Source organism: Mastacembelus armatus, chromosome 13 (genome assembly GCF_900324485.2).
Source record: "Mastacembelus armatus chromosome 13, fMasArm1.2, whole genome shotgun sequence".
NCBI classification, from domain to species: Eukaryota; Metazoa; Chordata; class Actinopteri; order Synbranchiformes; family Mastacembelidae; genus Mastacembelus; species Mastacembelus armatus.
The window spans coordinates 23809198-23832499 of NC_046645.1; the positions used below are offsets into that span (position 1 = coordinate 23809198).

At 40.9% G+C, this 23302-nt stretch overlaps 1 protein-coding gene across 2 annotated transcripts in view; it reads left to right on the plus strand.

The window, feature by feature from the left end:
- The first annotated feature begins 938 nt into the window (after window positions 1–938).
- pak4 (p21 protein (Cdc42/Rac)-activated kinase 4) overlaps window positions 939–23302 on the plus strand; it is a 32390-nt gene continuing 10026 nt past the window's right edge. Inside the window, exons 1-5 of one of the 2 annotated variants that reach the window (XM_026320862.1) lie at window positions 939–1076; window positions 19032–19268; window positions 19562–19761; window positions 19948–20155; window positions 22487–22720. In XM_026320862.1, coding sequence (XP_026176647.1) covers window positions 19068–19268; window positions 19562–19761; window positions 19948–20155; window positions 22487–22720 — 843 coding nt within the window. In that variant the 5' untranslated portion in view covers window positions 939–1076; window positions 19032–19067. Of the gene's footprint in view, window positions 1077–10671; window positions 10980–19031; window positions 19269–19561; window positions 19762–19947; window positions 20156–22486; window positions 22721–23302 lie in introns of those variants that run through there. The other variant, XM_026320870.1, reaches the window with a different exon arrangement.

The window sequence follows — 23302 nt, forward strand, 5'->3', positions numbered from 1 at the left end:
TGGACAAAACACAGACATAAAATAAGCCTGTTGCAGGTACTTATTATCACAAAAGATGAGGATGATTCAGTCCAGATTTACAAACTATTTGTTGGTGTTCACTGATCAGACTGAGATTTAAAGTCTGTATGATTTTTGTTTTGTAAGTTTGATTTTTGAGTGGTTTAAACACATTTAGACCCTAAACTAAACAAGAGACTAGCAGTCTTTTACACAAATTTGGGATGTGTACATTGAGGTGAAAATGGCCTCATTTAGAGCGTATTGTACACCTCTGTAGACCGCACATCAAATTACAAACAAGTTTACGAGGACTGCAAGTAGCTTATAATGATGCAATGACAATTTTACTTAGGAAACCCAATGGAGCAGTGCACATGAAATGTTTGTTGCTGCAGGAGTAAGGACCTTCCATTGTGTCTCATCAACCCTGATGTACAAATTTATGTTTTCTTAATGAGCCTGACAATAAAATAATCATGGCTTTATCAAAAATTTAATTTATTATTACTACAAGTTACCAATCACAGCTGTGGAAACATTGATATGACTGCTTTCTTGTAAAACACTAAGTTATTATTATTTTATTATTATCTTTTTTTCAGTGCATGATCCTCTAATGTTTGTTTGTTTATTGTTGTGTGTTGTCCTGTTTTTTGTTTGTTTTGTTTTCTGTTTTTGTCTTGGACCATGAGTCTGTAATAAAGTTTTCGTCGTTTTACTGCTGAATTAGCCTGAATCCCCATCTTAAACAAATGAAGAACACAGAAGTTTTACGTAGTGAATCTAACGCTTTGTTTGTAGATTTTTGTATGAAAATCTGCACCTATTTGTTGTAAATATAAAGCTAATGCTAAAGCTAATGCACCACCGTCGTTGACTCGGTTGCCATGGTGCCAGGCTGTAGTTTCCCGGATGTAGCATTTTCCGCCGTTCAACATGGCGTCGGCAAAGTGAGACTTCGGCTAATGTCACTCAGTCTGCCCAAAGTTAGTCCGAGTCTGCTCTTCTAAACAGCGGAAAGTTTATTTTCAAACCGTTGGGGCAGCGACTAAGGTTTTGCTTTGGGGTTCAGGGTGAGTAAGCATATTTGGTTCTCAATATCGTAATTTAAACGCGTTATGGACTAGCTTGTGGCGCGTCCTGTTTAGTTGCTAACTGTGGCTAACGTTAGCTGCTTTCTAGTCTGGGGTTGAGGGACCGGAGAAACCTCCACGGGTCTGGTCTCTGTGTGGGTTCTGTGGAGACTTCGTTACAGTGATGTGTGAAGTTTGTAGTCTTTAAGGTGTGGCCAAGGTCACGGGGTCGTGGCGAGTCACTTGGAAAAGTTGTTGAACAGTTAAAACCTGCAGCTCCCGATCCAGGACCGAGCTCGTTTCAAACCAGGGATGAGTTTCTTAGCTGAGACGGATCAATGGAAAACACTGGACTTTTTTGAGCTGCCTGCCAACCATCATGAAACCGCAGCCAGTTTGTCTTTATTGCCGTTTCTCTATATTAAACACGTTTACACCGATAAGTCAACCCGTTTTTTGTAAAGCAGTATCATGATGTGTGCCCAGGGGCGACTCTGGGATCAGACGCTTAGGGGGGCTCAAGTCCTGTGCTCTTTCTGCTGACTCTTTCTGCTGACTCTAACCAGCTCTCTCCACTTCTCTCCATCTTTGTGCTGTCAAGCAAATAGCAAGTTTAACATCCAGTCACGGATTCTGTGATCTAATAAGAGCTATAATTTCATCCATATTGATTTATAATGTTATTCTAATTGAGTATTAGGTTTCTTCAGACAATGCAGTCAGCTGATGTTGTTTTGACCTCACCCTCTCAGCTGAACCGGGTTGTTACCTTTGAGAAGAAGAAAAAAACATATATGCATCTATAAAAGTAAAGATATATAAATAAATATTCGTTCTTGTGTAGTCACATAGCAAATATGTGTAATTTAATCATAAAAAGGATATTGGACTTTGTAATGTTTTATGTAAACATAAAACTCAAATTTCTTTCATTTGTTGAGCACCCCTGAAAAGGGTCTAAAATCACCCCAGGCTGTGCCCTGCCTGTGCAGGTAGGAGGAGGAAAGACGATATTGTCAGAGAGTTACTTAAGTCATTGGGTCAGTCCCAATACCCAAACTTGCATTAAAGGCTCGAGTCCGATTGATACAGGAATTTATATGTAACCGATTTGTTTTCTACAGAGCAGTGTGATTAGTGTGATGCTGACAGCGGCGTCGTAGTTCTCTGTAGTGTACAAACTATACTACGGGAACACTGGCAATAAAATAATTCAAGCACTATCTTTGGCTTTCCATTACTTTAACTTCTTGTTACTTGTCAGTTGTTGCCAGTATTTGCAATTAGCTTAGACTGGCAGATAAATCCAGAGACATTAGTTATAAATACAAGCCTGTTGTTACTCCCATAAATACCAGTGCTGTACATTACACAATCACATTCAGATGATTTGTAGGAATAATAGGTAGGATAGAAAATACAGTTTTACAGTTACAGTGACTTGACAGTAGATATAAAATAAGATGTAAAATATTGATCTTCTTAAAAAGTCACTTCTGTTACAACTTTTCAGTGTTTAATATTCATGCTGAATTCAATGTGTTACTACGTTCATGTATATTGATATACTTTGGTAAATAGTGAGACATTTAGCTCTGAGTACCACTTTGAATCAGTATTGGAAGTGCACATTTTATGCAGGTTAAGTGTAGTGTGTGTTGGTACTGGCATGAATGTGCTGTTAAGTGCTTAAGCCCAAGTGTGGGTATTGGGCCAGAGCTGAAAAGTCCCCTCCTTGACCCTCCTTTTTAGCACAAGTAATTTTCCCTAATTTTCTGGTCTCTTTTGATCTCTCTCAGCTGGCAGATGTGTATGTGTGCTACACCCAAGGCTTTCGTATGTGTTCAGTGAGCAAGAAGAAAAGCAATTTTGCATGCAGTTAGTCAGCAAGGTTGTGCGATTAGTGCTGGGCACAACAGACATTCCTCGCATGCCACAGCAGTATGGAGGGGTTGCTCTTCTTTCTCACATATACATGATATCCCAGCAGTGAGTGCTCTTATCATATCCAACCCCCAACTATGCATCATGCTCTGCAAGTTATTCAGGAAGGATAACTGTATCAGGAAGCAGCTGAGCGTCAGGTAAAAAAAAAAAACCTGGGAAAACAGGTCAGATGACTAAAGTTACCCTGGTCAATTAGCATGCTGTTGGTGTTCACTGATTTAAGCTCTGAAAAGTTGTTTTGTAAGGCAGGGATAGACTTTTGGCAAGAAGGCCGCTTACAGGTGGAAGGGGTAGTGCATGTTATTTCAGGTTGTTTAAATTTGTATTTCCTAATCTAGCATTACGCCACTAAAATAAATGGCATCACTGACCTGTAAAGCTCTGTGGTAGCTGTCAAAGAATTCAGATTGTCTGAGAGGAGACAACGAACGTAAGGCCTAAACAAATTAGACAGGAAAAACAGGCTGTCACTCATCATATTCAAACCAAACTTTGATGAACCACATCTCTCATTGTCACATATGCATTAACCAATCCTTCCTCACCTCCTATTGCCAAGCAGGTGGCAATAGGACTAACTTTACATTGCTAATAATAGGACAATATGATGGGGAGACAGGAGGCTACAATTAACTCTCGTCCCCCCCCCCCAGGTGTCTAGTAACAGTAGTAAGAGTGAGGGGATCTGTGGTACCCTGAAGGCTGCCAAATGGACCTGAATGAAAAAGGGTTTAACAGTTTAATTCAATTCAATTCAATTCAATTTTATTTGTATAGCGCCAAATCACAATACAAATCATCTCAAGGCACTTTACAAAAACTAAAACTAAAAACCCAACAAATCCCTTATGAGCAAGCACTTGGCGACAGTGGAGAGGAAAAAACTCCCTTTAACGGAAGAAAAAAAACCTCCAGCAGAACCGGGCTCAGTTTGGGCGGCCATCTGCCTCGACCGGTTGGGGTGAGTGGATAGAGCAGAGAGAAAAGAACAGCAACAATAAACAACAAATAGACACTGCAAGTTGGTGGGGCCAGTAACTGCACATCAGCGATAAACAGCTCCAGGACCAGGGACACCTGCAGAAGGTACAGAGAGAGAGAGAGAGAGAGGGAGGGAGAGAGAGAGCACAAACTAGGGGAGAGAGAGAGCACAAGGTTAGTAACATTCAATGGTGGAATATACATGAGGTGGGAGAGAAGGGGGTTAGGGTAGGGGAGCTCAGTGCACCGATGGTCCTCGGGCAGTCTAGGCCTATAGCAGCATAACTAACTAAGGGATGGTTCAGGGTTGCCTGAAGCCAGCCCTAACTATATGCTTTGTCAAAGAGGAAGGTTTTAAGTCTAGCCTTAAAAGTACAGAGAGTGTCTGCCTCCTGAACCCAGGCTGAGAGCTGGTTCCACAGGAGAGGAGCTTGATAGCTAAAGGCTCTGCCTCCCATTCTGCTTTTGAGAACTCTGGGAACCACAAGTAGGCCTGCACTCTGAGAGCGAAGTGGTCTATTGGGATAATATGGTACTATGAGGTCTTTAAGGTATGAAGGAGCTTGATTATGAAGGGAGCCGCTGCTCAAAGACAGAGCTTGCTGCTAAAGCAAAGAACAAGATGGTTCAGGTCCCACAGGTTTAGGTGCGACTCAACTGATAAACACATTTTAAAAAATTCCTGTTGAATCTTTCTCTCTCTCGCTTCGTTATTTTCTGTCACTTCTTTACTAGCTGTCATGTGATAAAGGCAAACAATTCCCTGTAAAACACATGACAAAATTCATGTTCCCAAGATGGAAATCAGAGTTAGATCATTTTCTTGGAAAAAAACTTAAGCACTGCCAATTTCAGATAGACCATCACCTGTTTCTTGCAGGTTTTTCAGCTGTGGCTAATCAACAGTACTCTGTTGATAACGGAATTACATTCACTACAGAATAAATCTCGAGTGTGTTAAATTCACTCACAAGCTATATATGACTAGCAATAGTTACTAGTTTCATAACTAAAACCTGTTGGTGTAATTGATCTTTGTTAAAGACACCTCCCTACATACATTGGACAAAAAAGGGGAATTTTAAAATGAGTCAGATTCAGGAAGCAAGCAAAAGCAAGTCAACAACAGCCACATCTTGAATCCAGTCAGGTTAAAGGTGACTGTCACATCAGATTTAGTGTTTCCATTCCCAATTGTCCGTCCATTTTTAAAACCTATGTTTGGAGGAGGGATGTTTATGGTGGATCACAGTAGGGAGGTCAAGTCATGAAGGTGTAATAGACAATCGGGGACTGTCTATTACTGTTGACAGACATGTGCTAGCAGGAGGTGAGGTTGATGGCAGGAGGGATGTTGTCATTAGTTTGATGAGAGTTGACCTGAGGGTCCATCTGAGGGAGAAACAAACACAGCTGCTGTTTGGGCATCTTCCATGAACTCCGAAAAGCTGTTACACTGACATATGAGGTGGCTGTTAGAGGCTAAATCTACCTCACTCTGCACACTGAATTGCTGTTATTGCAACAGTCAAGTCTTCTGGTGGTAAATTAGTTTATTCAGCAATCATCAGCATAATAAAAATTATCATTCTAGTTTTCTTTATATCCAAATTTGCAGTAAGAGTTACCTTCTCCTCCCAGCATGTCTTCAGTTTTGTCCTCTCCATGTCCTTGCTGACTGAGTTTCTGCTATAGGGGATGAGCAAGCACAGAAACATTAATAGTATCCAAGTTTCTTCTGGTATCTGGTTTAACAGAAAAAGATGGCATTGGTTTCAAAACAGAACGGGGGATGGACCGTGTGAGAAGGAAAAGAGTCGAGTGATGTGAGGGAGTGAAGGGAAAGAGGGACAGGGAGCTAAGATGAAAGTAGATATTTGTTCTGTGCATCCAGGTAGGACTGAGTGTTTGTGGACAGTCCAGGGAGCGAAAGGGGGGAGGTGGGGTGCAGAACCAGCTAAAGGCCAACAGCCAAACAGCCAGATCTGTGGGGAGAAAACAGCAACAGAGCTCAGAACGCAGTCCCCCATGACTCTACCTCATGTCAGTGACAGTGAAGAGAGAAAATGCACTTTTCATTTGCTGTTTCTCAATGTGCTTTGTTTTTTGATATTTTGGTTATTCCATGATGTCTTTCTTTTTTAACAGTTTTACATAATAGAGAACAGTCACAGTTACTTATTGGCTTATTAAATATGACTTGTTTCATTTCCTGCAGCACTTAACCCTTCAAAGCCACAAAAAAACATGAAAGCTTCTGGAGACAGAGGATCAGAGAACCCAGGCTGACTGGAAACAGATTGAATAAGCCCTGGGTGGGGATGACAAGGGATAGAACAAAAAGAAAAAAAACATGCTGGAGGTCATATCAGACTCTACAGTGTGATTCTCCCCCCAAAATGGGGAGAAAAGACCAGACTTAGTGCCTGAGAGGAAAAAATCCTCTATGGAATGACTGCAGCAGCCAACGCCAACACAGCCCTTTAGGTGCTCAGAAACAGAGGCTAGAACAAAAAATATCCAGTGTCATATCAATAACAGGTCTATTTTTGACACTTCTGTTCACTGTCATTTCTTCAACCAGGACAATTAATTGGTAATTTTTGATAATTGGTTATTTAAGTTTTAATGTTCACCGGTTCTTCCTTCTTAAATGTAAGGATTTATTTCCTTTCTCTAGTTGATATTACTGTAAAAATAATGTTTTAATTTTGGACTCTTCATATGAACTTAGATAGCACCTAGAATTATTTTGTGACATTTTGTAGACCAAACAATGTATTGATTAGTCAGGAGAGCAGTTGTCAGATTATTTGAATGTGACAATAGTTATTGCATACCCTTACTGCTTCCTCTGCTGCTAATTGTTTTAACCTGGTGTAATAATGCTCTGTTTCCTCAGGCTAACCTGCGTGGTTCCTCCCTGTCTCTCTGTTTTTTTGAACACAAGAGGAGAGTGAAGGGATTTGTTCTTGTGTTTGCTTGCACTTCTTTTAATTTCTGCAGACAAAGTCAAGCTTGGGCCTGCATGTCCCAGGTGATATGGTGGTTTCAAAAAGACACACACAATACAAAGAGAGTTCTGGATGTGTTTCATCTCAGTTGTACTGGTATTGCAAGGCTAGAGAATGGCAGTATGTTAGAGTGGGAGGTGGAACAAGAGATAAAAAAAGCAGTTTTTTTGTTTGTTTTTTGCCCTCCCTTGACACTGGAATAGTCTGGACAACACATGCAGGACTTTAGTCACAGTGCTCTGTAAATACATAGTTTGTTGTTTTGTTGTTATTGAGGCGTGGTCCTCTGATCATTAGCCTTTTATGATAGCTATTAAAACTTTAAGAAATGTTTTATTAACTTTTCTTAGAAAGTTTTAGTTTAGTTTTTTTTAGTTTTAGTCCAAGATGCAATTTTTGTGGGAAACACTGAATCCAACTGGAATATTTTTGTCATGACCATGTCCAGACAGTGAATACTTGTTGTCATTAGCTCATGGACAGCACAGTCATTGTGGGAGAAGAGTGTTTACTGACCATTTTCCTTGCTCATATTTCTCCAGCCAGGATATTTACCATGCGATCACAATGTTGTACCTCCACTGAGCGTCTAGCCTGAGTAAGCTTCACTAATCTGCTGCATTTAGCAGAACTCCCAGCAGACAGTGAATGTCTGACCAGGTGATGGAGCGATGACTGGCCGCACTATTGACAGTGGAGATTGATGTGATGTTTGACTTTACAACGTCACCTCATGGCCTCAATTGTCACCATGTAATGGAGGTGTTACAGCTGATCGCTGGTGCAACAGTGAATGTAGCCCCAACTCATGTTTTTTCCAGTGTGAAATATCCACATGAAATGATGTCAGTCGTTTTCTGTATGAAGAGTATTTAACCACTCTCCATACAGACTAAAACCAACAGTGCCGATAGCCTCCAACTTAAATGAGCTTTATTAGTCTGTTTTATAGACCTCCATTGTTGTTCAAAAATGAATAAAAACACACTGACACACACCACTGACATGGTTATTCTTTACCAAACCTCAGACCTGAAGGTTTTATTTAAAATCCAAGGGCTCAGAACAGACATACATTTTGTACAGTACAGTTAAGCAACACTTAAGGATAGTGTCACCTGCATGCAACTAGAGTCTGAGTTTATGGTAAAACTGTGGAGATCCACTTATCTGTTAATTTAACATTTCAATATGTATGTACTTCACGAGTACATTCATGTGAAACTTTGGGGTAGTACTTGTCTCAACATGAATAGAAAAGGCAGAACATAATTGTATCCACTGTATCTATTAAACACCTGTGTGCCCCTACCATTAAAATTAGTGCAGGGTTGGCCCACTGATCTCACCCCCCTCCATTAATCACCATAAACAGTCAGTAGCTGTCTTTTTCCACGCCCCTGTTCCTGTGCTTTTATCTGTCAGCGTCAGGTAAAAATAATAACAGCCTCACACTTTTCTGATGAACTCTCATTGTGGCTGTGATGCAGGAAATTCAGCCTTGTCAGCTGGTTAGTGATACAGACATCTTGGTGCTTTTTTTATTGCTGGATATATTTTACATGTAGCAGGACTGAGGAATGACAAATGCAATCAGATTAGACTCTTTTTTTTTTTTTTGGATGCATTGTCTTGGCTGTAGATTCAGAACCTTTAAGCTGTGCTCAAACTCAACATTTTAGCATTGTTTTATCCCCCTGATCTCTGTCTTATGTTTTTTTTTTTTTTTTTTGTATTTCTCTGTATCACTTAGTAGGTACAGGGCCAGCAAAGGTCTGAAGGTCATGTGCGCAGTTGTACATGCTGGTGTTCCCTGTGTGTGTTTGTACTAAAATAACCCAGCTTGTGTGTTTTCTACGTAGTGCTCTCTCTGCCGTCTTTATCATTGAACTTTCCACATTCCACAACCTGCCTCTGGAAGTCAGTGCTCATTGGCTGCAACACTGCATGCTTTGTTTGAACTCGGCCTTGGTATTGGCGGGTTTGTATGTTTCTGGCTTTGATGAGTTAAGTGGACCTGTTCCTGCTTTATTTTTACTCTAAGAGGAATGTCACCAAGCTTTTCCCATATTGAAGCTGTTACCTTTTTTAGATAACCAATACTTAAACAAATACCTAGACTAGTTTTGATAAAGAGCAAATAGTAAAAACTTATCAGGTCTACTTATATTGGTGTAATCATAAGCAGTTTTAGTCGACGTATGTTTATTTACTTATTTGACGTGTTAAAGCCATGAGAGTGTTTGTGCTGTATATACTGGCAGCATTCCCAGCGCCATGAGCAGCAAAGGAGAACATAGAGTCAAAAAACAATTTCCTATCCTCTGAAAACGGTATTTAATCATGTGATTTGGAACAGCAACGCTTCCTTGGCCAGCGTCACCTAAACTTTTGATGCATTCATGATGATGTGGTTTGTCATTTAGCCTCAATAGTTATACTTGAATTAGTAGGCAGACTTGGTATTTCACGACAGCCTGCCTTTATCAGACTGCTATGAATAGCAGTAATTTGAGCCATATTGAGTCATACTATGATGTGAAAAACAGATTTAGATAATTAATCTACAAAAAAAATACATTTATACAGAAAACTAACTGGTTGTTTTCTGCGTTTCTGTTAGCTTGTTTGTCACTGTGGATTTCTGCAGGTTATGAAACATCTTAAATAGCAGTGGATTTAGTCCCTAAAACAAATCTGGGAAGATCTTGAATATTTTCTCTTGCTTGCCAAAGCTCTAACATTACTTGTAGTTTTTTTTTGTGGTTGCAGTTGTTCTGAGACGTTAATAAACTACAGGTTTATTAATGCAGAGCCTTGTGTGTTTATAATTCCGTTTCTGGAGTTTCTGTGCCAGCAGACCCTGTAGCAAGTAAATTAATCTATCAATTTGTCTTGGTCCAATTTATATTAATTTACATTTTATGGAGAATTATTACTGGCCACATGTGGTATACATGTCAAAAGAGTTACATGCTTGTTAATTAATATATTTTTATAATTTTTTGATTGTGTTATTTAAAAAGTCATAAAAATCTGAAATCTGATTTAATGAACACTCCAGAAACACTCCAGCCAAAACAAAACACACACCTGAAGATTATGGGCTTTAAAAAGTTGATTTTCATTTTCACTGTGCATTGACATTTTATTGCCTGAATGGCTTGTAGAAAAAACAATCATCCACAAATTGTTTTTCTAAAAGCAGCAGAGGGAAAACAGCTGTAAGTCGGAGTCACATCACCTGACAGATAACAATCATCACCTGTGAGGGCAGATTCATTATGTGTGACAGGAAAGAGCAACTGGGTTAGACCCAAGGAGTAGAGGCAAGGCTTTTGTTTCATTTAGCACTTTATTTTGACAGGCCTAATGTCAGCTAATAGTCTCTGTCTCTCTCTCTCTCTCTTCCTCTCCCTCTCCCTCTCTCTCTCTCCCTCTCTCCCTCTCCCTCCCTCCCTCCCTCTCCTCTCTCTCTCTCCCTCCCTCCCTCCCTCTCTCTCTCTCTCTCTCTCTCCTCTCCCTCTCCCTCTCTCCCTCTCTCCCTCTCCCTCCCTCCCCCTCTCTCTCCTCTCTCTCTCTCTCTCTCTCTCTCTCCCTCTCCCTCTCTCCCTCTCCCTCCCTCTCTCTCTGACGTCATGAAACTGGGCCGCGTTGTGCTGAAACCATAGGAATGCGACACACTTTGTATTTGCAGCCTAAAGCTACAACACTCGTGTTTTCACGTCCGAAGTTCGATGTCGGAAACTGTTCATTTTGAGTTTTGACTTTTTCTCTTTCATTTAAATGAAACGTAACGACGCTTTCGAGGGTGGAGCTGAGTTTAATTTCGCGGAAATAACTTTGTTGCTGCAGGGAGTCTGTGCTTTTTTTTCACTCCTCGTCCTCAGCTGCGTTTCCGACATGAGATCAGGTGGATAGTGGGTTTTGCTGCAGGCTAGGAAAGGACCCGAGGCTCAGAGTGAGTATGTCCGACAGTTTAAATGTTTTGTCGTGTGCAAAGCAGATTAGGAGTTACGGGAATAAGTTGTAACTTGTGGTGTAGGGTTGTGCTGTGTTGTTGGGACCAAGCGAAAGTTAATCTGGGCCTCAGAAACCAAACTGTTGGATTAGCTGTGGGTAGGAAAACAGCATAATAACTTTATTGTTTGCCTTGTGTGGGGCGAATAGCGAGCAGCCAAGCAGCCAGACAGTGAGGGATGATTTGTGTCTGAGCCCTGCTCCATGCTGGGGCCTGGCTGTATGTCTTCACTCTCCTCCCTCCTCTCCCTCACTACTGACATTCAAACCTCATCCTGACTGTCAGACAGCTGCTGCACTCCTGGTCATCTGTCTCTCTTTGCACAAGTGTTGGTGACACATGGGGATGAGGGGGAGAGCAGATTTTTAGAAGGGAGTGACAGTTCACCCTGTGTCTTTGTGTTTAAACTGACTTGGAAGTTAGGTACTTATCTGCAGGAAGTTTGTTTTATGCATTTTATTATTTTAGTTACTGACAAACAGGAGTAGTGTGCACTTTCTAGTCTGAGATAAGCATAGAGACAATGCCAGTGCTTGATATTTTGACTGCTTGTTTGTTTTGTGTCCATTTAAACAAGGAAGAATACTTCAACCATCGATAACTATTTCTACAGTATGTTTGGTATTGTACAATGTAGAGCTGGGTTCTGAGAGCTGATCGTGGATCCAACATTGATAGCTAAACGCATAGATCCTGTAATGTCTGCAGGTCCTTTACACACACTATTTTTCCTATCATGTAGTTAACAAAACGCTCATGGTTATTTTACTGCAAAGCCAATATGTACATATATATATATTCTTGAAAAACAAACATTTTTATTTTAAATTTTAATCTCCCTCTGTTTTGAGTTACTAAAATTAATTTATTAACAAGTTTAAGTTACTTAGAATTGTTTTTCATGTGTGGGTGGGATTCAGTAAAATATTACTGAAATCTCAGTGTAATTATATGTATTACATAATAGATGAATTATTGTTAATATTAAGGCAGAGTTGTTTACTTAAGGTGCTGTCTTTGTATGGCTAGTCCTTAATATGATCTTTTCAGGTTATAATGGAGTCTAATGTCTGCAGAGATTAACCAAACACACAAAACATGAAAATGAATGAGTGGTAGCCAGTGAAAGCTCAGCTTCTAACTCCATGAAATGCAGCATAAATATCTTCTGTGGAGATAGGCTGTGAGAGGCAGGACTCTGGGTTATCAGGAACATCAGCCATACGTGCATGATTTTCAGATATTTCAGTCCAGGTGTGGATGTGCTCTATTGAAAAGATTGAAATCTGTTGTTACCTGTTGTTAAATGTGAGACCTTATGTCAACATCAGCTAGATATCAGCTGTGTAGTTTTCAGGTCATGTGAACCTAAGTAAGTGTAACAACCAGGTCTGTATCTTAACTACCTTGTTTACTGTAATAGCAGACAGATGTGAACAGTTCCAGTATAATGCTGAAGCTGAGACTGACACACAAGCTGATGGTCGTCAGAGCACTCCAAGGTCACATGGTGTACAGTGTGTGTTTGCACAGCACTTTATAAATCTGGGAAATGCTGGGAGCAAGTTGCTGTCGTGTGTGTGTGTGTGTGTGTGTGTGTGTGTGTGTGTGTGTGTGTGTGTGTGTGTGTGTGTGTGTGTGCGCGCGCGCGCGCGTGTGCGTGTGTATGTATGTATGTGTGTATTTGCATTTGCGTGTGTGTGTATGCGTATATTTGCATTTGTGTGTGTGTATGTGTATTTGCAGTAGTGAAAGAACAACCTATTAATTATCACTGCTGTTTCAGCACAGGCAAACTAATGTAAGTTCACCACAACAACAATGGTAACTCCCGTCTGCTTTTCTGCATCTCATTGTTTAAATCTGGTTGTCTGTGTTACGACTTATTAAAGAGCTTATATTTAATTTATTATTTTTTAGTTTCAGTGAATGCCATCTTAATGGACCTTCTATGTTAAAAAAATATATATGTATACTACTTTAAATCAGGTGTGGGAAAATAGTGCCTGACAAACACAGGTCATTTTTGCCTTTGCTCTTCCAGTCACTTTGGCAGCTTAACAGTCCTCATTTAGAGGATATTGCCTCAGCTACTGATGTGGCCAGCAGGATTTTGGGATTTTACACCAATTGTCTTTTATGTAGACATGTGAGGTGTTGTCTATTAATGTAATTTATTCCTAAAGTTCAGAAGCACAATGTTTTTTCATTAGACAAAGATCCTAATCTGCAACTCTTAAAATGGCCTCCATCCTTAAATAACTAAATAGAAATGTTCAGTTCTTGTAATATGGTGGTTGTATTTTTATATTGAAGGAAGATTTGCACAGAAAGAGCTAGATTGAATATTCTGGACAGATTTACTTTTTGCTTATTTATATTTTGTTATTAATAAAGAAGCTAACATTTTACTATGTTTATTTGTCTTGTTACGAGTTGGTGTAATAAGACAAAATCCAACAAACCACCTCTGAAATGAATCATCTGGTACCATGAAGGGTTATTTAGATTTTGCAGAGTGCCTGACTTCAGTCTTTTAGGAAGACAGTTATGTAAAGTATGTCTCAATGGAGCCACTGACTGAAAATCATTAGAGAGGAGGGAGGAGATGAGTGATGCATGCTCTATTTGTCATGGTTTATGCTGATGAGGTGTTTTCCAAGTAATGCTGCAGTTAGAGCTAATATAATGAGACAGTTATTACTTAGAAACAACAAAAATACATGTCTCTGGTCTCTTGATTCAATGTCACTGTTGTGTTGAATATGTGTTTGTAAAGATCATTTAGTAACATGTCACTGTGCTGGTTTCCATACTGATAAATAGATATTAGGACCACCTGTAATCTTAATCTTATGTAATCCAGTGCAACAGCCCTTCCACAATATTCAGGTTTTGGTCATATTTACAGGAATGTGTTAAATAATATATTCTAGCCCTGAGGTCGTGGTTAGTGATGTTGTAGTGGATGGCATTTACATTTTACTATCACATAGTTAAAAAGCTATAACTGCATTTAGACATTTTGTAAACATAGATCCTGTGGCAGGGCTGTTGCATTATGACATTAGATTGCACAGGTGCCTCTGGGCATGTGTCAGTCTTAGAGAATGTGCTTTCAACTATATCACTCTTGTTTTATGTATTATGTGCATTAGTGTATTTCTTTATAAAAATGGTGTTCAGTATGTTGTATGCTCTTGTTATTGACCATGATATCTATAGATTATCTTGTCATTATTACCGGATTCAAATTTCAAATTCTGGGCATACTAGAGTAAGAAAATAAGCCAAATATGCAAAGAAGAAAATCTTTTTTTATATTAGCACTTGCAGTAAGTTATCATAAATGATGGGTAGTTTGTCATCCTTTTTGGATTCTTCTTCCTCTCTGTTTTTTTTTTTTTCCCCCATTAAATCATTTTTAGTGCAGGTAGATAGTATTGTTGTGACGGATGGTGTCTTTCCAAGTGTTGACCACCCATGTGCAGTAGTTGAATCAGGCCAGAGGACAGCAGCTTCATCCATATCTCATCAGCCTGGACCTGGCCTGCTGACCGGACAGGCTTTCTCACTGCTCAGCCAGGCATTCATGAGTGACAGTGGAGCAGGGGAAGCGAGGCTGAGTTTAAGAAAGAGAAGGAAAAAGTAGGCTGAGGGTGGGAGACTGTTAAAGGAGAGAGCAGAGAGATCCAGGGTAATGAAGGGAGGAGACAGAGCTAGATTGAAGATGGGGTGGGGGATGCTTGTGCGAGGGTGACAGATTTTGAGTGGGAGGGAGGGGAAAACACAGGGACGCTAGGACTGCAGGAACTGTTGTATTCTAAGAGGGGCCTGCTTGTTCTATTCTGTGAGAGGATGGGCCCTTTTATAGCTTCTAGTTTACTGTGAGAGAGAGCGAGAGCATTCACACTGTTTGAGTGGGTGGCAGGGTACAACAGTACAGCTCTTCAGGTCAGCAGCCCACTATCTGTTCTGACATACGATATTTACAGACCAGAGTTCATGCCTTGACCCAAGATGAGTGAGCACATATTGGTCTTTCTGTGTGAACTTTAAACGTCAGATCTAACGGTATTAATCGGTAATCACAAATTCAGCAGAATACTCCTTAAGGGATATTTTTTTTAATAGCATTTAAGTTTTATTTTTACATTCTTGTTGTATTACTACATAAAGTTCTGTGTTTATAAAAGGTATAAAAATGATGAATTATGCACTGATGCTGCTGCGCTGATAAAACAAAAATAAACAAAAACATGATTTACACAAGGGAGAGGAAAAACAATATTCAGAGGACTGATGCTGATCCTTCAGAAAGTGGGTTGTCATTGATACACTAGTTTTCCTGTGAGAAATCTATCAGCTTGCATGTCATATCTGACAGTTAATTTCAACAGCATGTTGAAATTAACATGTCTTAAAAGTCTTAAACTGAACATGTAGAGACCTGGAATCGTCCCTTAGAGAGGTGGAGAGATTAGTCACCTGACTGGTGCCGGCGTTCCTAGACCGCTGATTGTCTGAATGTTTGCATTTGATTTATTCAATCAGAGTTTATAGGGATATAGTGATAAGAACACACACCTGTTGCTCTCATGAACTTGTTTGACACTGTTTCGCTCACAGCGGTGTCTGTTTTATGGTGATGGGGAGAGTGTGGGTGACTGAGCCCGAGGCTGTCTAGGTTGAGAAGAGGACTGTACACCTGCTGCAGCTGTTAATCTCTTTCCTTCACTATATATATTTCCTTCAGACATATGCTTAAAGCTAACACCTGTCTGACTTTGAATCTTTCCACAAGGTTGGAGCGATATGGGAAAGTGTAGTAGAATTAGTACTTTTCTCATATTTGACATGTGTTCCAATTCCGACTGACTCACATTCACATATTTTAATACAGTGCTAGGATGAATTGAATGGGTGGGATCACAAACGTGTAGCGTGCTGGAATAATTTCATGCCCCCCCCCCCCCCCCCCCCCCCCCCCCCCCACTCTCACATTATTCATTCACAGATCAACAATTTCAAATCAAACAGGGGTCTTTAAGGTCAGAGCTCTGTAATGTGTTGTGTCTGTTTGTCACTTGGCCTTTATGACATTTAAACTTTTGGCTCTCAGCAGCAGCAGTAAAATCCTGTTTTTCACCCACAGTCTTTCAACTCAGCTTTCCTCCGTGATTCACAGCCAGACCACTGTCTGCGAATATGACGATCAATGTTATTTTCAATCCTCACATGACATTTTTTGTACAGATTTACAGCTATGGCCTCATGTTTTCAATAAAAATGTACAGCTCAAGCTGTTACCAGCCCTAACTGTTCCCATCTTGGCTATACTAAATCTAATTATATAGGGTAGAGTTGCATATTTGCTTATGATATTGTACTCTGTAGGCCCAATGATAATTTCTCCAGCCACCTTCTCCAGTCTTCAGTAATTTCATCCTTCCTTAAGGCAGAATTTACTATCTGTGTCTCACGGTTCAGATGCATTGATCATCTGTGTTGCTGTCTCAGTCGAACACTAATTATAGGGCTCTAGAGTGATTTATACGCCTCTTCCCTGTTGTCACCAGAGTCATTATGACTGGGAAGAGGCATTTGTCACTGGTGTTGTAATTTCACTATTATGAGATAGCTTTTGCTAATGGTAACAAACTCCAGAGCTGGGAGTTGGGCAACCCTGGTTTTCCAGGGAAATAGCTAAAGATATATTTTAAAGTTGCAGCTGGGATAACTGCATGACCCAGTATTGCTGGTATTATATAAACAGCTAAACATTGTTGATGACTGAAATATACTGAAATATTCAATTGATATTGGAAAAATAAGAAGTGCTGAAAATTTGCTTCATTCATCAAACATTTAAGAATAACAGTAATGGCAACTTCTGGTGAAATGATATTGATATTCTTTGTACAACATTACAACTGTGCATGAACGTATAAATCCCCCACAATTCTGGAAGTGGATTGATATGTACGATATTGTTTACTGTGTTACGCTGTGCACTGTCCTGTTAATAACAATGGAGGTACTTCCCTGCACTAGTGCACATATCATAAATGTCCACAGTAATTTTTTTTTATTAATCCGGATATCTTTGTGCTTTTTAAGCTGTACTGTTGTGTTGACATTCTGCTGTGTGGTTGGCTGTGAACCTCGCTTTTCGCTGCATGCTCCTGGGCGGCTCCTGCTAGACTTCAAACACTCCTGCTGTGAAAGACTTTATTAAGACTGCAGACTGTGAGCTCAGCAGCATGATTCATGCCCTCTAACTTATGACCTGCCCAGATCGCCCTCCCACTCAGCTCACGCGCCCTTCATCTCCTGACCTTTTCTGATCCTCATATCCTTGTATCCTTTTCATTGCCTTGTTTTCAACTTCCCTTGTTTTTTGTTCTTTTCTTCTCAGAACTATATGAGCTGTGTTTTGACGAAAAACAAGAAGAGAAGACTGTTTTTAATTTAACAGGCCAACTGGCCCCAATGTTCAGTGTGTTATAAGCAGAACCAGGCCCTGCTGGGCAGCTGATCAGTAGCAAACCTCTGTTTGACTACTGGGAGTGTCTCTTTTGATGCACGCTGGCAAGCAGCAAGGTAGAGAGGGGGAGTGTTCAGACCCAAGCCAAAACAATAAGAAATACTTCAGAGGAGAGTTTTAAATCCTAATCAGTTTTCCCAGCATCTGCAGGTTTCTGATTCATCCATCCAGAAAAGCAGATTTCACCGATCTAATCAGAGGAGATGTGTGTCATGTTCCTGTGATTGATTGACAGTAGGACAGAGAGGCAGCTGCATTTGAGAGAGCCATACCTAAAACAGTAAAACTGAAAAACTGAAGCAAAAAAGGTTGATTCGTTTTCAGGATCATTGATTCGTGTATACTGAGTGACCAGAACAATAGAAATCTTTAAATGTTAGTTAAGCTAAATTTTGCATTTTTGCTGTCGTTTTCACAGCAGACATTTAGACACACTGTACCCAGAGAAGTAAAGGTGTTACTAATGGCACAATAAGGCCAGCACACACAAAACTAGTATCCTGAAACCAAAGCAGCACCATTTATTTTATGATTTAAACCTGTGCTTTTCCTAATAAGGTGTTCACTTGGATGGTACATTTTGTGCTAGCACTGAATTGGACTATAATATGTTGTGTGATTAGTATTCTGTTTCCCTTGTTGTCTTCTAGTATATGCAGAAACTTTAATAATGCTGCTTGTCAAGTCGGGGCCAACAGCACCACACCCAGGAACCCGAGTCCTTTTGCAGCTGTCAAATATCAAGTTGTCCTCAAAGGAAAATGTCACCCAGCAGTGTGGGAAGATACCAGGCCTGGGAAAAGTTCTTAGAGGAATCCTCCCGCTTTCACTCTCTAATAACTTAATGAAAAATAATTATTTTCCAGAAAAGGTTTTGCATGTGTTGTATGTGGCAGAAAGAGAGCTGTCATCATGAATCTTTTGTGTACATACATGTAGATGAATATACATGACACAGCACTAAAGGACATCTGAGCTGTGACAGCCAGATTGTGGTTGAGACATTGAGAAAAGCAAGACGAGTGACCACAAGGAAACGTCTCTAACGACGCTGCTCTTATGTTGTCCCCCTCCAGGCTGGTTGTGATATCATCCCCATCATTAAAAACTGGGTTGTCCTGTTAGTACTACGTGATGGCCAGCACTGAGCCTTTTGTTGAGCCTGTTGAACTTCAGTTAAAGGTCACAGCTGTTATAATGCCGTGAAGCGGCTAAAGGCTCAGTGAACTGAAAAAAACCAAATGGGTGGCAGTTTATATGCTGAACCCACACACAAAGAATGCAAGCGGTTTTTATCATTTCATTTCATGTATGTGATGGTGTAGTACGCTAGTGAAAAGGCTCATTTTTATCTTATTGTTTTTGCTGTCTATGACTGTGCAGGTTTGTGTGAATGCATGTTTGAATAGCTGCAGTCTTTCTTGCTGACCCTCCTCTCCTTACAGGTCTGATGTTACGGTGCAGCTGCCTCAGCCGACATCATGTTCACTAAGAAGAAGAAGTCTCGTATCCAGATCTCTGCTCCGTCTAACTTCGAGCACCGTGTACATACAGACTTTGATGAGCAGGAGCAGAAGTTTGTTGGTTTGCCGCGGCAATGGCAGTCGCTCATCGAAGACACTGCCAAAAGGCCCAAACCCTTCATCGACGCCACTGTCATCACAACTGTAGAGCCTCGCAAGGTGGGATGACTGGAAATGAACTCAAAAAACAAATAAAAAATTATGTACATTTAAAACTTCGGTGGTATGTCACATGTTGCGTTTGTCAGTCTGTAAACTCTGGCTGCTAGATGAAGCTACACTTTGACTCAGTTTAAGATATTGATGTATTACTAGGCAAGGCTTTGTGCCTTACTCTTCAAAAGCTATATTTAGGTAAAAACTCAAGTCTTTCTTGCCTTAACGTGGTGTCACTAATTGTTGCAGTCATACAGAATGATTCAAATACTGACAGTTTTTGTTGCTTTCTTCAGACCATTGTGCGTGGCAACAAGATGACAGTGGATGGCTCTCTGACATGGCTGTTGGATGAGTTTGACACCATGTCTGTGACGCGCTCCAACTCCTTGCGGCGAGGTAGCCCTCCTGTCCAGCCTCGTAGGGACTCCAGCTCTTCAGGAGGAGGCCAGGAGAATGGAGATCCCCACCACAGACACTATTTATACCCAGACAGGTAAACTGCAGATCCAGGTGAAATGGCGACACATATTGTGAACAAATATAACATTTTGACATTTCTTGCATCTACTGTTGCTCAAATGTTATGACATCATGCATCATGATGGACATTGGAAACAAAGCAGAGATTTTGTGAATATCAGCCCATAAGCTGTTATTGATCTGTGCATATTATTCTCAGAGACAGACCCAGACCAGACCACCAGAGTGCAGGTGATGCCCGTCAGAGTCAGCGTGGAGTCCATTCTCCTCAGAGGGATGAAGAAGTCCAGGGTCGGCCCCAGCAGCAACCCAGAGGTCAAGAGCCCAGCAGGACCCACAGGGATCGACTAGGCCCCGTCCCTCCTCCACCCCCTCACAGAGACAGACAGCCTCGAGATCGAGATCAGGTATGGACTGAAGATGAAGCAAGGTTCAAAGAAGAAACCAGCCCCACTTTCTTATATTTATTCGTCTTCTTTTCTTCTCCTTTGGGCTGCTCCCTTCAGGGGTCGCCACAGCGAATCATCTGCCTCCATTTAACCCTATCCTCTGTATCCTCCTCACCCACACCAACTATCCTCATGTCCTCCTTCACTACATCCAAGAACCTCCTCTTTGGTCTTCCTCTAGGCCTCCTTCCTGGCAGCTCTAACCTCAGCATCCTTTTACCAATGTATTCACTGTCCCTCCTCTGAACATGTCCAAACCATCTCAATCTGGCTTCCCTGGCTTTTTCTCCAAAACATCTAACATGAGCTGTCCCTCTGATGTCCTCATTCCTGATCCTATCCATCCTCGTCAAGCCTGAAATTATTCATACCCCTGGCAAATTCTGACTTAAATTACTTTTATTCAACCAGCAAGTTTTTTCTTGATTAGAAATGACACAGGTGTCTCCCAGAAGATAATAAGACGACGTACAAGAGGGCATCATTGTGGAAAAAATTATTACTCATCTTTTATTTACATTTGAACAAAAAGTGGCATGTCCAAAATTATTCATACCCTTCTCATTAATCAATAGAAAAGCCTTTATTGGCTATTACAGCAATCAAACGCTTCCTATAATTGCTGACCAGCTTATTGCATGTCTCCACTGGTATTTTTGCCCATTCATCTTTAACGATGAGCTCCAACTCTTTCAGGTTGGAGGGTCTCCTTGCCGTCACCCTGATCTTTAGCTCCCTCCACAGATTCTCAATTGGATTTAAGTCAGGACTCTGGCTGGGCCACCGCAAAACGTTAATGTTTTTGTCTGCTAACAACTTCTTCACCACTTTGCTGTGTGTTTTGTGTCGTGCTGAATGTCCACTGGTGCCCAAGGCCAAGTTTCTCTGCAGACTGCCTGATGTTGTTGTTGAGAATTTTGATGTATTGCTCTTTTTTCATGGTGCCGTTTACTGTGATTAGGTTCCCTGGTCCACCGGCTGAAAAACACCCCCAAAACATTAGGTTCCCACCACCATGTTTGACAGTGGGGATGGTGTTCTTATGGTTGAAGGCTTTTCCTTTATTACACCAAATGAAGGCTACATCATTGTGGCCAAACAATTCAATTTTTGTTTCATCTGACCATAAAACAGAAGACCAGAAGTCTTCTTCTTTGTCCAGATGAGCATTTGCAAAGCCCAAGCGGGCTTTTGTGTGCCTTATCTGGAGAAGTGGTGTCCTCCTTGGTCTGCGTCTGTGGAACCCAGTGGTGTGCAGTGTTTGTTGGACTGTCAGCCTTGAGATGTGGCCACCAGCAGAGCCCAGATTCATCAGGATGGCCTTGGTGGTGATCCTTGGGTTCTTTTTTTTACCTCTCTCACTATCCTCCTGGCCAGCACACTTTTGGCTTCTGACCACGTCCTCAGAGATTTTTCAAAGTGTGGAGCGTCTTGTATTTTTTAATAATACTTTGCACTGTAGCCACTGGAACTTCAAAACATTTAGTTATGGTCCTATAGCCCTTTCTTGACTTGTTTAGCAGCCACAATGCGCAGCCGCAGGTCCTCAGTGAGCTCCTTTGTCTTAACCATGACTGTCCACAAACCAACAGCAGAGAGCTTCTGTTTTTCACCTGTTGAGTTTATTGAAACAGCTGTTCCCAATGAATCAGGGTAATTAGGAGGCTTTAGAACAGCTTGGACTATTTGGAATGGTGTAGAACTTTGTATTTTCCCATAGACTGTGACAGTTTGCAAAGGGTATGAATAATTTTGGACATGCCACTTTTTGTTCAAATGTAAATAAAACCTGAGAAATAGTTTTTTCCACAATGATACATCGTCTTATTATCTTTTGGAAGAAGCCTGTGTCATTTCCGGGCAAAAAAAAAACTTGCGGGTTGAATAAAAGTAACTTTAAGTCAGAATTTTCCAGGGGTATGAATAATTTCGGGCTTCACTGTGTGTGTGTGTGTGTGTGTGTGTGTGTGTGTGTGTGTGTGTGTGTGTGTGTGTGTGTGAGGGTGTGTGAGGGTGTGTGAGGGTGTGTGTGTGTGTGTGTGTGTGTGTGTGTGTGTGTGTGTGTGTGTGTGTGTGTGTGTGTGTACAATATATATAATATGCTCCCGGCCACCCTGCAAAGGAAGCTCATTTCAGCCGCTTGTATCCGAATTCTTGTCCTTTTGGTGATGACCCAAAGCTCATGACCATAGGTGGTGTCCTCTGAACTTCATGTTTATCCAACTTTGCTCTGTCCTTTGTTCTTGCACCCTTCCCAATAACCCCTCACCCAACCCTGCCTCTCTTCAGGACCACGTGGTTCACAGGGATCAAACCAGTGATCACAGGCCAAAGTCCAGCTATGTGGTGCGGGATGGAAGCCCTCAGTCTCCCAGAGACAAAAGGCCTCTCTCTGGCCCCAACATCCGCACTCCAAACCTGCCTGTTACAGAGGGTGTGATAAAGACTGCCCAACAGAACACACGACCGTTCAATACTTACCCACGGACAGACAGCGAAGGTGGACGCAGCCCCACAGGACAGGTAGGGACAGCAACATGGACAGAAAGACAGGCATTTGTTCACAACCAGAACAGGCAAAGGGGGAGCAGCCCTGAGGGAAGCTATCGCTGGCTGATGGATGATAACTGTTATCACCTTGTTCCTTGTTCTCCAGTCACATTTAACCACTTCTGTCCTGGTTCTCTCCTCTGAAGCTGTTTGCATTATAATGTTGATTTCTGTAAATTTGAAGTTGTTCAGACTATTCAGCTTCACAGATGTAGCATTAGCTGTCTGTTTTTGTTGGTTTTTCATCCCTTTAATAGTTTTCTGTGTTCCAAGCAATTTTACAATTCAATGGGCAGGACTGCTTTCTAACATCATTTGCATCACTGTGATGACAAACTTTGATTTTCAAGATAATTTACCTTAATAGGCTAAATTAGAAATTTCTCCCTGGTAATTTGTTCTCCCATTTAATTTTTCTGGCATAAAATACAATTTCACTCTGATACTCTGAATAATAAATATACACATTCATTGATAGATGATTAAATCTGTATCACCCCTCCTAGTATGTAAATGTAGTTAATATTTCTGGCTAGTCAACGTATTTCAGGTCCA